General features: G+C 39.6%; 2 protein-coding genes across 10 annotated transcripts; one reads left to right on the top strand and one right to left on the bottom strand.

Moving 5' to 3' along the window:
* Window positions 1–420: 420 nt before the first annotated feature.
* dhx40 (DEAH (Asp-Glu-Ala-His) box polypeptide 40) lies at window positions 421–11,104 on the bottom strand. 6 transcript variants are annotated; one of them, XM_086080826.1, is made up of 20 exons: window positions 11,055–11,104; window positions 9,421–9,545; window positions 9,214–9,345; window positions 5,746–5,839; window positions 5,166–5,311; window positions 4,965–5,084; window positions 4,043–4,279; window positions 3,752–3,818; window positions 3,543–3,674; window positions 3,215–3,314; window positions 3,054–3,140; window positions 2,784–2,966; window positions 2,314–2,394; window positions 2,079–2,236; window positions 1,754–1,868; window positions 1,549–1,657; window positions 1,375–1,469; window positions 957–1,026; window positions 638–866; window positions 421–547 (listed from the first exon to the last, which is right to left on the bottom strand). In XM_086080826.1, exons 3-20 carry the CDS (start codon window positions 9,235–9,237, stop codon window positions 426–428), a joined length of 2,169 nt encoding a protein of 722 aa, XP_085936952.1. In that variant the 5' UTR covers window positions 9,238–9,345; window positions 9,421–9,545; window positions 11,055–11,104; the 3' UTR covers window positions 421–425. The 6 variants fall into 6 exon arrangements, with proteins under 6 accessions (XP_085936952.1, XP_085936955.1, XP_085936956.1 ...); XM_086080829.1 differs by having other exon boundaries at window positions 9,214–9,313; XM_086080830.1 differs by lacking the exons at window positions 9,421–9,545; window positions 11,055–11,104 and having other exon boundaries at window positions 9,214–9,351.
* On the top strand, window positions 5,817–11,409 carry LOC147171062 (P2X purinoceptor 5-like). 4 transcript variants are annotated; one of them, XM_086080835.1, is made up of 12 exons: window positions 5,820–6,365; window positions 6,751–6,901; window positions 7,010–7,081; window positions 8,462–8,537; window positions 8,718–8,814; window positions 9,075–9,152; window positions 9,229–9,367; window positions 9,443–9,579; window positions 9,656–9,749; window positions 10,358–10,423; window positions 10,510–10,592; window positions 10,669–11,407. In XM_086080835.1, the coding sequence occupies exons 1-12, from the start codon at window positions 6,229–6,231 to the stop codon at window positions 10,715–10,717; spliced, it is 1,179 nt and encodes a 392-aa protein (XP_085936961.1). In that variant the 5' UTR covers window positions 5,820–6,228; the 3' UTR covers window positions 10,718–11,407. The 4 variants fall into 4 exon arrangements, with proteins under 4 accessions (XP_085936960.1, XP_085936958.1, XP_085936959.1 ...); XM_086080834.1 differs by having other exon boundaries at window positions 5,817–6,365; window positions 9,229–9,579; window positions 10,669–11,409; XM_086080833.1 differs by having other exon boundaries at window positions 5,818–6,365; window positions 10,510–11,408.
* The last annotated feature ends 93 nt before the right edge of the window (window positions 11,410–11,502 follow it).

The raw sequence follows: 11,502 nt of genomic DNA, 5'->3' as shown, positions 1-11,502 counted from the left end.
TGCAAGAGTTTTTTTTTATTTTTTAATCCATTTTTATGAAGATAATGCTGTCTTGATTGATATTGTAAGCAGAGTGTCAATCGAAACAAAGCACAATCCATTTTAGATGCACTCATGTACCTAATGCGACCTGTGAGTGGATTTTCTATAGTTCCTCCCTCATAGTGAATGTATACCCTGATGAATAAGACAGGCACATCACAAAGTGAAGGGACGGACGGACAAAGATAGAAGCATTATTAAAAATGTATCAAAAATATTTATTGTCAGGATGTAAATAAAAACAAACATTTCTGGACACTGTGAATCAGGTCCATTACGCCCATGCATATAACAACCAGTTTTTGCAATTATGTACTGTATTGTCCATGTACTACTATGTAGTACACTTTTTATTCTCACTAGTAAGACAACAAAGCACATTGTCAGAGATCTTTATTCTGCAGTCTTTGCAGCTTCCGCTGAAGATAGCGAGCGCGTGCGTCACTGACACTGCTTTCATCGTTTCGCTTCTCCACTTTCTTCAAGGCATCCTCAGCAGAAATCTCTGAAATAAAACAGATCATGCCAACACTCAACACGTGCAAGAAAGTGGCAATTCCCTAAAATATAGTGAATTTAAAAACAATCGAAGGACCTGATTGCCTTTTGGCAGCCTCCCTCGTCTCCCACTTGGTCACCTCCTCATCAGTGACCTCTTCTCTCGCCACGCTGCTTAGTTCATAAACGTCAACCTCGTGCAATTTAGGCAGCAGATCCTTCACCCACTCGTATCGGATGGGACATACCGTCCTTACGTACACGCGTGATGTCACCAACACGTCGTGGAAGAGAATCCAATCCAGCTCCATCTCCTTCTCAAACAGCTGGGAACAAAAAGGGGACACAGAAGACATCATTTAGAAACAGGGAAGGTTTAATAGAGATAGTGTTAAAGAGAATTAGAATAATCTTACCGATGATGATGGATGAATGTGAACCATGGATCCATGACCATCCATTGTGCAAAATACTTTTCCAATAGATCTACACAAGGTAAAGAAAAAAAAAAAGCCTGAACAGGGTAGTGTGCACTGCTCAACGTCATTTAATAAGAAAACACCCTTTCAACTTACTTATTGAAATGTAAATTACAGCAAGTGTTTTGGAGAAGAAGGCTAATATCATCATTCAAGCCATTTACGCTCTCAAATGCCAGAGTTTTTTTTTTTTTTTACTAGTGTATTGTGACAACATAGTAGTTTTTATAGTGGCAAGAGTTTTGGCTTTTGGGACAAATCATTCCAAATATAATTGATATCAATGGGGAATTTTCATTTTCATTTAACAAACTGAAACTTCAACAGCAACCTTTGAGCTTCTATTGAATATTACCTTCTGGCAATATTGGTGAAATATCCTGAGCACAGACACCGTCTAAAGAGTTCATTCTTATTGCCATCAAATTTCTCCTTCGGGAAATCTCGCCTCTGGAATGGTAAACACGAGATTAACATGATGGACCAAGCAGCATGAGTTACCACAGAATAACATTTTGTAAGTATGTACTTGTTGCAAGCAGACGAGGATGTCACGCAGCTGAATCTCCACACTAAAGGCAGACTTGAGCGCCCTCCAGTGAATCCAATTATCCTTGCACCACACTGATGGTCTTTCGCTGCAGAATACAAGAGTAAGAAAAACAGATTTTGTGCAGGAGGAGACTAAAACAGAGAAAATAACAAAGAAGCTATGTTCAATTTGTAACCAGTACCTGGATTTACACTGTTGAAACACACTAAGAAGCGTTCCAAAGTCGTTTATGCCGCCGCTATTGTCCGCAAGTGCTCTATGACACTGATCGGCCTCTTTCTGCTTCTCAGGGTGGCCTGGATGGGAGATGAAGCGGACACATTGACGTTAAACCTCATTCTAAAAACAATTGTAAGAGAAATAATATGCTTACAAAAGGCATCAAACGATTAACTTGGGTGCAACAAGGGTTGTTAAGAAAACTTTCACAGCAGAACTCTACCCATATCTTCCGTAATTCACCGTCTTTGATACTTTTAAAATTATGATGCAGAGTTAATTATTACCAGGCCGGATGTATATATTCTCTACAGACAACATGGCGGCCACGGGGAGCAGCAGGTCCTGGCAGCCTTGCGAGGCGGCTTTGAGCAGTGCCCTGGTGAGGCCCGGCTGCAGGGGGAATTCCACCATCAGCTCCCCCAGGCGAGTCACTCGACCCCTCCTGGCAGACAGCCCATTGTGACAACCAGCACTGTTGTGCGAACAATCCCAAAAAAGGCAAAGAGCGCACAAACAAACCTGTCGATAGCATCAAACTGATAGAGCTGTTTCAGCGCCTCCAGGATAAACCTCTCTTCTGGAGGGTCCAGATAGGGAAACCTTTGGAGAGAAATGACCACAGCTAAACAATGTAACCTGCGAGATGTCAGAAAAGGTTGAAACCTCTAAAGAAGGCGGGTGCAAACTTATGGTTAATTAATAAAAAAAAAATATATATATATATATATTTATAAAGGAACAGATTGCCCAAGTCATTCAAACTATTTCTCATTTCAAAATGTATTTGCTGAACTGAATACTTGTTTAATGAAATAAACACTGCCAGATGTTTTGTGGTGTTTTTCTTTAAATTCACCTATGTCCCATGATAAATAGCTGGGAGTTTACAGGATTTCTACAAATGTATTTTGAAATTATGACAACTTAGAAGTCAACCACTCGCACACAACTGATTGTATTCAACCTCAGAGAAGACACACGAGGTGTACCTAATGACATCATGCACACCCAGGCACTTAAGGGTGAGGACCACTGCAGTCAAACTCGTCCTCTGGATCTCCGGAATCGTATATTCCGGCATGCATTCATCCCAGAATTCCTTGGTATAGATGCGAAAACACTTCCCAGCAGACGTTCTTCCAGCACGGCCTGCTCTCTGCTGCGCTTCACTCCTAACGGAAGCAAATCAGCAAGTCAATTAATCAGCTGGCTGTCGTTGGCCAAAGATGCAGATGAACTCATCAGGAGATGTGACTCACTTTGAAATTGGCACCACTTCCAAAATGTCCATGCCCACCCTGGAGTTGTGGTTGAGTTGTTTCACAAAGCCGCTGTCTATGATGTACCTGAAAACACAACCCAGCGACTTTATTGCCATCTTACCTGGCTCGTGACAGTTGCGTAATAGTAGCATGCTCACTTTATGCCATTGATGGTGAGAGATGTGGCAGCAATGTTGGTGGCCACCACACACTTCCTTATTCCCGGAGGAGGAGGTTGAAAGATCTGCCTCTGTTGCTCTGTGAGGACAAAAAACATTCAAGGACAGTTCATTTTAAAGTGGAAGTATTCCATTGGGTTCGATTCATCCATTCATGTGGGATTGTAATTTGATTCCATACAGTACGGCTCAGTTCAAGATGGTATGATGCAATGCGTTTCTTTTTGTCAGTAGCACTGTGCTTAAAATGAGGAAATGCTATATTTCATATGGTTAATAGAACAAAGTGGCTGTTGTAGGCATTTACCAGTTGGCATGGAACCATAGAGGGGTAAAATAAGGAGCCCATCCACAGTTTTGTCCTGTACATCATAGCGGTAGTCTATAGACTCAGCTTTCTCAAACAGAAAATCACAGGCCCGCTCGATCTCCACCTGACCTGTCAAACAAGGATGCCTCAATACAGTTTAATGTCAACAGGCTCGATTTATATGTCATGTGACGAGTGTATCTGACCTGTTAAAAACACCAGGATATCGCCAGCCATCTCACTGGTGTGAACATCCAGGGCCAGAGACACAACCTAGAGAGAAACAAAACAATACTTTTAAGTGACATTGGCAGGAAGGTACATCTGAAGAGCAAACTGCTACAATTTGAAATTCAAGCAAAAATCTTTTGTAAATATATGGCTCAATAATTAAACAGAACTCATACTGAGAGTGAGAGGTGTTTCTATTTTGTCTAAAGGTCCATTAGAGGAACAAAATGAAAACATTTTGTCGCATTGAAAGTTCAGGTCTGTACCTCTTTTACATAACCCGTGCTCTGTAGGTCTTTAGGTCCCACAGCAGTGCCTAATGTGCAGGTGACAGGAAAAGTCCTTCCAGGGATAACAAATACAGGGCAGTCACCGAGAAAGGCTGAAAGTTTGTCTGTTTCCATGGTGGCGGACATCACTACCACCTTGAGTGGGAAAGCTCGGCCCTTCATAGCTTCAGTCGGATTAGAAAATACTTTCTTCAGTAAGCCCAGGAGGATATCCTGAAATGAAAAGACAATCTAGTTAAGAGCGTACATCATTTGAAGTCATTACAAAAGTTATCGGTACGTTTGAATTGTATAAGAACAGAGCTATAATTTTACCAGTATTAAAAAAAAGATGCTGCAAGCAAAAGGAAAAATGAAAAGGATTAAGTCATAATTTTAAGAGAAAAACTTAATTTTATGAGAATAAAGTTAGAACATAAATATAAGATTTTTTTTTTTAGAATAAAAATTTATAATAATAATTCAAGTCTAATTTCATCAGAATAATCTCTTCATATTATAAATCAATGATACATGAATAATATTTTCATTTTAGCCATAATTTGAGGAATTTTTACTTTTACAAATAGACATACTGCCAGGAATAAAGGTCTAAATTTTACTTGAAAAAGTCATATTTTCATCAGAAAAAAATCACAATAGAAGCAGTACAACTACAAATGATAATACATTACTACAAGCATAACGTTACAAACTGGTGACTGTAATGTCTTTATATTTATAATACATGTAGCAAAAATGCAATGTGCAATGTTTTGACACAGATTACGAAATATTTGTGGGAATAATGACATTTGCTCCTTAAAATAATCACTTTATTCGCATAATACATTTAACTTTAGCCTTGAATTTCAATGCGGCCCTAATATATGACTTCATTGTTCAAGAGCAGACTCACAGTGTTGAGGCTTCGTTCGTGGACCTCATCCAAGACCACCACACTGTAGTGAGAAAGTCCAGGGTCTGCCAGGACCTCTCTTAGCAAACAGCCATCCGTCAAGTACTTCAAATCTGTGTCCTGTCTCAATCAAATTGTAACATCACATCACTTTGTCTCACAATACTGTCTGCCAGGGCTGGCTCTGTGGTGGTGGCTCACCTGTGTTGTGCAGTCGTCAAAGCGCACCTGGTAGCCCACTTCTCTTCCCAGAGTGCACTGCATCTCATGGGCAACCCTCTGAGCCACCGTGATGGCAGCCACCCGGCGGGGCTGGGTGATGCAAATTTTGCCATTTTTACAAAAGCCTGCCAACGAAACACGACAATCACACACCACGCGAACTAAACTGGTGCACATTGATGCAATCGCTGTTTTATAAACAATGGCAACGATGATCGCAAGGTGGTTACCTGCTTGGTACAAATACTGTGGAAGCTGCGTCGTTTTCCCACTGCCAGTCTCACCGGTGACTACTAAGAAAGTGCTTCCCTTTACAGCCTGTACCAGTTTAGCTTTATGCTTGTAGATTGGCAACTGTTTTGACTCGTTTTCTTTCGGGTGTTTTGCTGTCGATTTGGACATTACTGGTCCGGATTTTATTACATGAAGTAATACAAGTCGTATACTAAAAAACCGATATCGTTTGCTATAATGCCCGCCCAAAAACGAGCAGCGTAATCCTTATATAAAAACTGCGTCTCGTCAACAAGTCCTACCATTCGGAAAAGGCACACTCAACGTTTACTTCCGCAAACTGTCCCTTTGTGTTTTCCTATTGGTCTATCAGTAGACACGTGGCCTGGACACAGCGGAAACTGCCAGCTTGTGACGAGCTGTACAGAAAACAGAACAAATGACATATTACTTAAACAAACAAACAGAGAAACACAAACAAACTTTCAACAGTTCAAATGAGCGATACGTTAAAAAAAAATTCTTAACTTGTATACATTTTGACACCAGAGTTACGTATGTATTATTTGTTTGATTACCTGCGCCGGTGCGAATAAATGACGTAACGATAATAAAGGCGCCCCACTCCAAAACATCACAGTACAAAAACCCCATGACTGGGCATGTGGTGGTGGGTTGGACATGGGAGCGAGCCACTGGTGATAACCAACTGGCTGTCAACCTTCAGTTGCAGAGATGAGGCAGGCGCGAGCTGTTGACTTGCGAGACACGCCGACACATTACTTGACAACGTCATATCGTTCTCAGGATGGCTGTGAGTGGGTGTAAAGGACGACTTTTATCTTTTTTGGACTACAAAACGGAGAAATACATAGTGGCTAAAAATAAAAAAGTTGGGATTTTGTACAGAATCATCCAGTTATCGATCATCGGTTACATTATAGGGTAAGTGAGACACTTGTCTCGTCTGTCTCCTATTCCATGTTTGTTCTGATACTATAAAACTGGCGGGCGGCTCGCATCCTCACTATGATGGTCCCCAATTTTTCTTCTACTACTGTGGACTCCCTCATACTCGTGTTTTGGCACCCTGAACTTTAGTAGCTCATAGTTGTTGTTTTAAAAAATATATAATAATTACAAAAAACAACACTTTTTCGGGTTTCTTGTCTTTTTTTTGCAACCCCCAATTTTTCATGGTTAATGTATAGTTGAGGTTTATCAGTGTTTATTTTTATGATTATTATTATTTAAAAAAATGATTTGTAAAATTCCTTTGATGATAATCCAAATGCAATTGCCGTATTTGGGGTTTTCTCCCCACTCATAGGTGGGTTTTCTTAAGCAAAAAGGGCTACCAGGAGAAAGATGAGGCGATCCAGAGCACAGTGATCACCAAACTGAAGGGGGTTTCAGTGACCAACACCTCCGAGTCAGGTGTGCTGGTTTGGGGGCCAGAAGACTACGTCATCCCACCACAGGTGAAAACACACGTATGCACCCTCAGGAGGGTGCAATTGAGATCATCATAATCATGAGCTAAAAACAGTTTACTTGTTATGATGACCTACATTGCTTTCTACATGCAGGGTGAAGCTGTTCTTTTTGTTGTCACTAGTTTCTTAGAGACCCCGAATCAGAAGCTGGGATCCTGTGCTGAGGTATGAATATTTTACTTTTACTGATATTAGTTAAAATGTTTTCAAAATATTCTAAATGATTGAGATTCACCTGTATGTACAATCCGGAGGCAACTCGAAAATTCATATGAATGTCCTATTTTGATGTTGATCTTTGAGGCAGATAAGAAACAAAAAGTAAATCAGAAGCAGAATAATGGCCCCAGAAACGTATCTCTATACTTATTTGTATTCTCCAAGTAGTAGTTCAAGTGCCTCTATTTATCAAGTCAACGCACCAGAAAGTCACCGTCTACTTTCGCCATGCCTCTTCACAGCTCGCGCTTGTGCCGAGCTGTCACAGAGTGTTTACTCTCGAGCTGCTTTATTTGCTCTCTTAACGTCTGATCATCTGGAAACTATTCTGGACCAGCCTTGGGTGTGAGGATGCCATATACACTCACTGGATGGACACTCAAAAAAGTATGGCCAAGGGGCCACATATGGCTCTGTTCTTTAATCCAGCCAACAGAGCTTTTAACTATCAAGAGTCTTGTATGTTTTCATTAAAATGGTTGCGAATGAGTCGCGGCTCTACTCTGAGGTCTCTCCTGGATGACCGAGCTTCTCACCTAGAGAGCCTGAACACCCAGTGGCAAAAAATCAGTGGCATGCTCACTGCCGTCACTCTGGCAGCAGCTAAGAAAAACAACCAGCTTGTACCAGTGCCCCCCAGTCACTGTGCTTGTGTACATTTGTCCGCTTACGTAGTTCTGTCCCTATGAATCATATTGCATTTATACAAACTGGTGCGACACTTAAACATAATTGCTCATTTGCAACGGTGAAGTCACGCCAGGGCTCTAAAGCAGGTTTTCTTTTAATTGTTCGGTACTTCGGATTAAGAAATTTATATGTATCAAGTATTGTCATAACTAGTTGATAGTGGGCATAAACTAATGATAAATAACGTGTGCTCTGTGTTCAAATTTTTTAGATGTTTTTTGGACCATTGAAATGAGGCCTGATCATTTCATTCTTTTCCATACAGAGTGTATTATCTGTTGTTGAGCATAATTATACAGACTGGATAAATGATTTGTAAACTAGATAAAAACATTTATTGTAAAAATTTTAAGTGTCGGTAAATGTCATTTTCATAATAATCAAAATGAACTTTAATAGCGACAATGGAGATAAGAAAAGGAATGGATGGAGAATAAAACTGATTAATACAGATGTATTTATGTTTAAAAAAAACAAGCTCAGTTTTCAAAGGCTGTTCTTAATTGAAACATAAATGTACTTGGTTGACTCAGAAGTGGGTCAAGACTTAAATGTGGGTCCTAGGCTGAAATGACTTGAGAATCCCTGGTTAAATTAGTAAATGGAAGTTTTGGTGCTTATTTTGTTTGCTCCCAGAGCCCCAAAGTCCTGGATGGACTCTGCCAGGAAGATGAGGATTGTGAAGAGGGAAAGCTCGTGGTGTCTGGTCATGGTAGGACATTCCTTAGTCTTAAAATTCAACACCCCGCACGCAACACTTACCATACAGTTAATTAAACAAAATATACACATTCGGCATATTAGCATGTTGTGAGAGCTCATCAGGTGTGCCATGGGCTGGCCTTTGGAGGAAGCACTGTAGCAAGTTGACTTTTTCTATTTTTTGCCCAAGGAATCATGAGTGGACGATGCGTACGCAGGGATGAAAACTCCACTGGAGCCTGTGAAATCTTTGGCTGGTGTCCCGTTGAAAGAACGTTTAAACCACAGTAAGTAGCCATGTTGTTTAGATTGGATTATTTTCAGTTAGCTCTATTGGATTTACCTTCCATTAGACATCAACACGCATCCACCCATCCATTTTTTTTTGGTAACGCTTGCCCTCATTAGGTTAAATAGGTGATCATTGGAGCCTATCCCAGCTGACTGGCCACTAATCATTCACCCACCATGCTGCCCGTATGCAAACCTGGATAAAATAAAAAATGGAGCAATGTTTGGATGTCCACGACTTTCTCCTTTGTAACAGGTCTCTGCTGGCGAACGCAGAAAACGTCACCATCTACATCAAGAATTTTATACAATTTCCCAAATTCAAATTTTCAAAGTAAGTTCTTCAATATACACAATGAATACAAATCATCCAAAAGTGAACAACACTTTATCACCTTTTGTGCTCTGAGGTCCAACATTCTGGAGACGACGGATGTGTCCTATCTGAAATGCAGATATGATGAAAAGCTCCATCCTTACTGCCCCATCTTTCGCCTGGGAGACATCACGGCACGAGCAGGATACAACTTCAATGACATGGCAACATTTGTCAGCGTTTTTAATCATTATTATTATATCATGTTATCACATCGACTACTAACGAGACGTATTGTTTTGCACAAGGGTGGCTCCATCGGCATCCAGATCCGGTGGGACTGTGACCTTGACAAAGGTTACTCCGAGTGTCACCCGCAGTACCAATTCAGTCGCCAGGACATCGCCACCTCTAACACAACGATTGCAATGGGATTCAATTTAAGGTTATTTACAATTCAAGCGAACGTGATCCTAGTGCATTTAAACGTTTGATAATTGTATGATTATACTTTCAAACAGACACACTCGCTATTATAAAAACTCAGCAGGCGAGAGTTACCGATCTCTATATAAAGTCTATGGAGTCCGATTTAACATCATGGTGAATGGGAGGGTAAGCAAAATGTGTTACTTTCACATGCATGCATGAATTAATTTTACATTATAGTTACATATTACCTATTCCATGCTGAAGTTGCTGTCCTGTGTAGCATCATGATATTCTTTAAATTGACAAAAGTTATGAAAAAAAAAAACCATAGAAAATTAATGAAAACACTGATGAGGTTTGTTTGAGGTGTATTTCACTAAGAAAATACAATTGGGTGTAACTTGTAGGCAAAAGCCAATGAGTTTTTATTTTATGTTAATATTTTCTTGGCAAGCAGGTCCACAATGTAGCATTTCTAGTGTTGCCAAAGCGACTGCTAGAAAAAAAATGTCAGGAAATGTCTCCTAGAACATCTGAACATTATTTGGGGTTAATCTGAAACACTTTCAATGGTGGAAGCTGTGTGCTGATTCCCCTTTGATATCCAAATGACATGCCTATTTTATTCTAAAACAAATACATTGGGTACACGTAAGTTTAAAGGTGTGACATCATTAATTTGATAAACGGAGCTAAAATGAACTCAGTAATAAAAAAAATATAATTTTAAAACGCAATTGTAGGAACTTGGAAGGGATATTGGATTTAAAACATTCTCTCATTGTTCTTAGGCTGGAATGTTCAATATTGTCCCCACAGCCATCAGCGTCGGTTCAGGGTTAGCTTTAATGGGCGTGGTAGGTAGCAGCCATCTTTTATTAACATTGCTTAAATCATTCATTTGTTTTCGATGCATGACACAATGCCAGTTTGAATTCAACAGGGAGTGTTCTTGTGTGACATGATCCTTCTCTACATCATGAAGAACGGCACCGCTTATCGAGAGAGGAAGTTTGAAGGGTCCCAGTATGTGCTGCAAAACCTTTCTGGACCACTCACACCACTGATGCTACATATGCTAATGTCTATTTGTTGTCCACAGGCAGTCAGCATCTGGAGACTGCCACGAGAAAACCAGTCTGGCGTCTTAGCAATTTAACTTTGCATTGTGTGTACATTACAAATGTGAGACTTTTCCTACTAATACAAACAAATATGAATTTGCCTGTGGGGTGTGTTTACTGTTGAGTGAGTTTTCCTCCCAGGTTTGCCTGAAAAAGAGTCAAGGCCCAACTATTGTAAACGTTAAACCTGTTTTATAGTTAACAAATACGCTAACTGTTAGCCTATCTTATTCTATGTCTTCTTCTTCTACTACTACAACTACTACTATGGCAGTAAGAACACACATTGATTTCCCCCCTTGTAATTTGTGGGGTTGATCAGATTTTAAAAGTCGGTTAAGATGTTAAAATTGGTTGCACTTACGTGAGAAAACGGATTCATGGTGAAAAATGAAATCTGCACGTGTCCTTTCCTTCCTTGCCAGCAGATGTCACTAGGGCTATAAAAGTGATTTCCTCACAGCATCTTTCTTGAAAATGCATTCTTTCTGCACCAATACTAAAACAATGATACTGTTTTGTTGGCAAAGGTTTTTGTTTAACAATTAAATAGAAAGGCGAAAAAGCAGTTTTTATTACCACTACAACATTTCTTCTAATGATGTAAGACAATGCTAATTAAATTACAATCTTCACTTTTTTTAAAAAAGATTTTCAGAATTGCTTTTAAAAGTATTTTTTTTTATTTGTTTACATTTGTTAAATAATAATGAAATGGAGAAAAAAATCACTAGCCTTACACTTGACATTTAATAAAAAATATTTTCTGAATAAACATTTTGTTGAATATATGGTATTTTAAAATTTTTAAG

This window comes from Leptonotus elevatus, chromosome 7, assembly GCF_054856555.1.
Source record: "Leptonotus elevatus isolate MCC_2025b chromosome 7, RoL_Lele_1.0, whole genome shotgun sequence".
Classification (NCBI taxonomy): domain Eukaryota; kingdom Metazoa; phylum Chordata; class Actinopteri; order Syngnathiformes; family Syngnathidae; genus Leptonotus; species Leptonotus elevatus.
Note: the sequence above shows the minus strand (reverse complement) of the source record. Positions and strands in the feature narration are given on the sequence as shown.

What these genes read in the sequence shown, in the direction of transcription:
- dhx40 (XM_086080824.1), bottom strand. Translation starts at nt 5,588, where the DNA reads ATGTCCAAATCGACAGCAAAACACCCGAAAGAAAACGAGTCAAAACAG. An exon ending in ACGAACGAAGCCTCAACACT is followed by an intron (nt 4,280 to 4,964) that starts GTGAGTCTGCTC and finishes TTTTCATTTCAG; the next exon opens with GATATCCTCCTGGGCTTACT. An exon ending in CTCACCATCAATGGCATAAA is followed by an intron (nt 3,141 to 3,214) that starts GTGAGCATGCTA and finishes TTGTGTTTTCAG; the next exon opens with GTACATCATAGACAGCGGCT.
- LOC147171062 (XM_086080832.1), top strand. Translation starts at nt 6,229, where the DNA reads ATGGCTGTGAGTGGGTGTAAAGGACGACTTTTATCTTTTTTGGACTAC. An exon ending in AGCTGGGATCCTGTGCTGAG is followed by an intron (nt 7,082 to 8,461) that starts GTATGAATATTT and finishes GTTTGCTCCCAG; the next exon opens with AGCCCCAAAGTCCTGGATGG. An exon ending in GAAAGAACGTTTAAACCACA is followed by an intron (nt 8,815 to 9,074) that starts GTAAGTAGCCAT and finishes CCTTTGTAACAG; the next exon opens with GTCTCTGCTGGCGAACGCAG.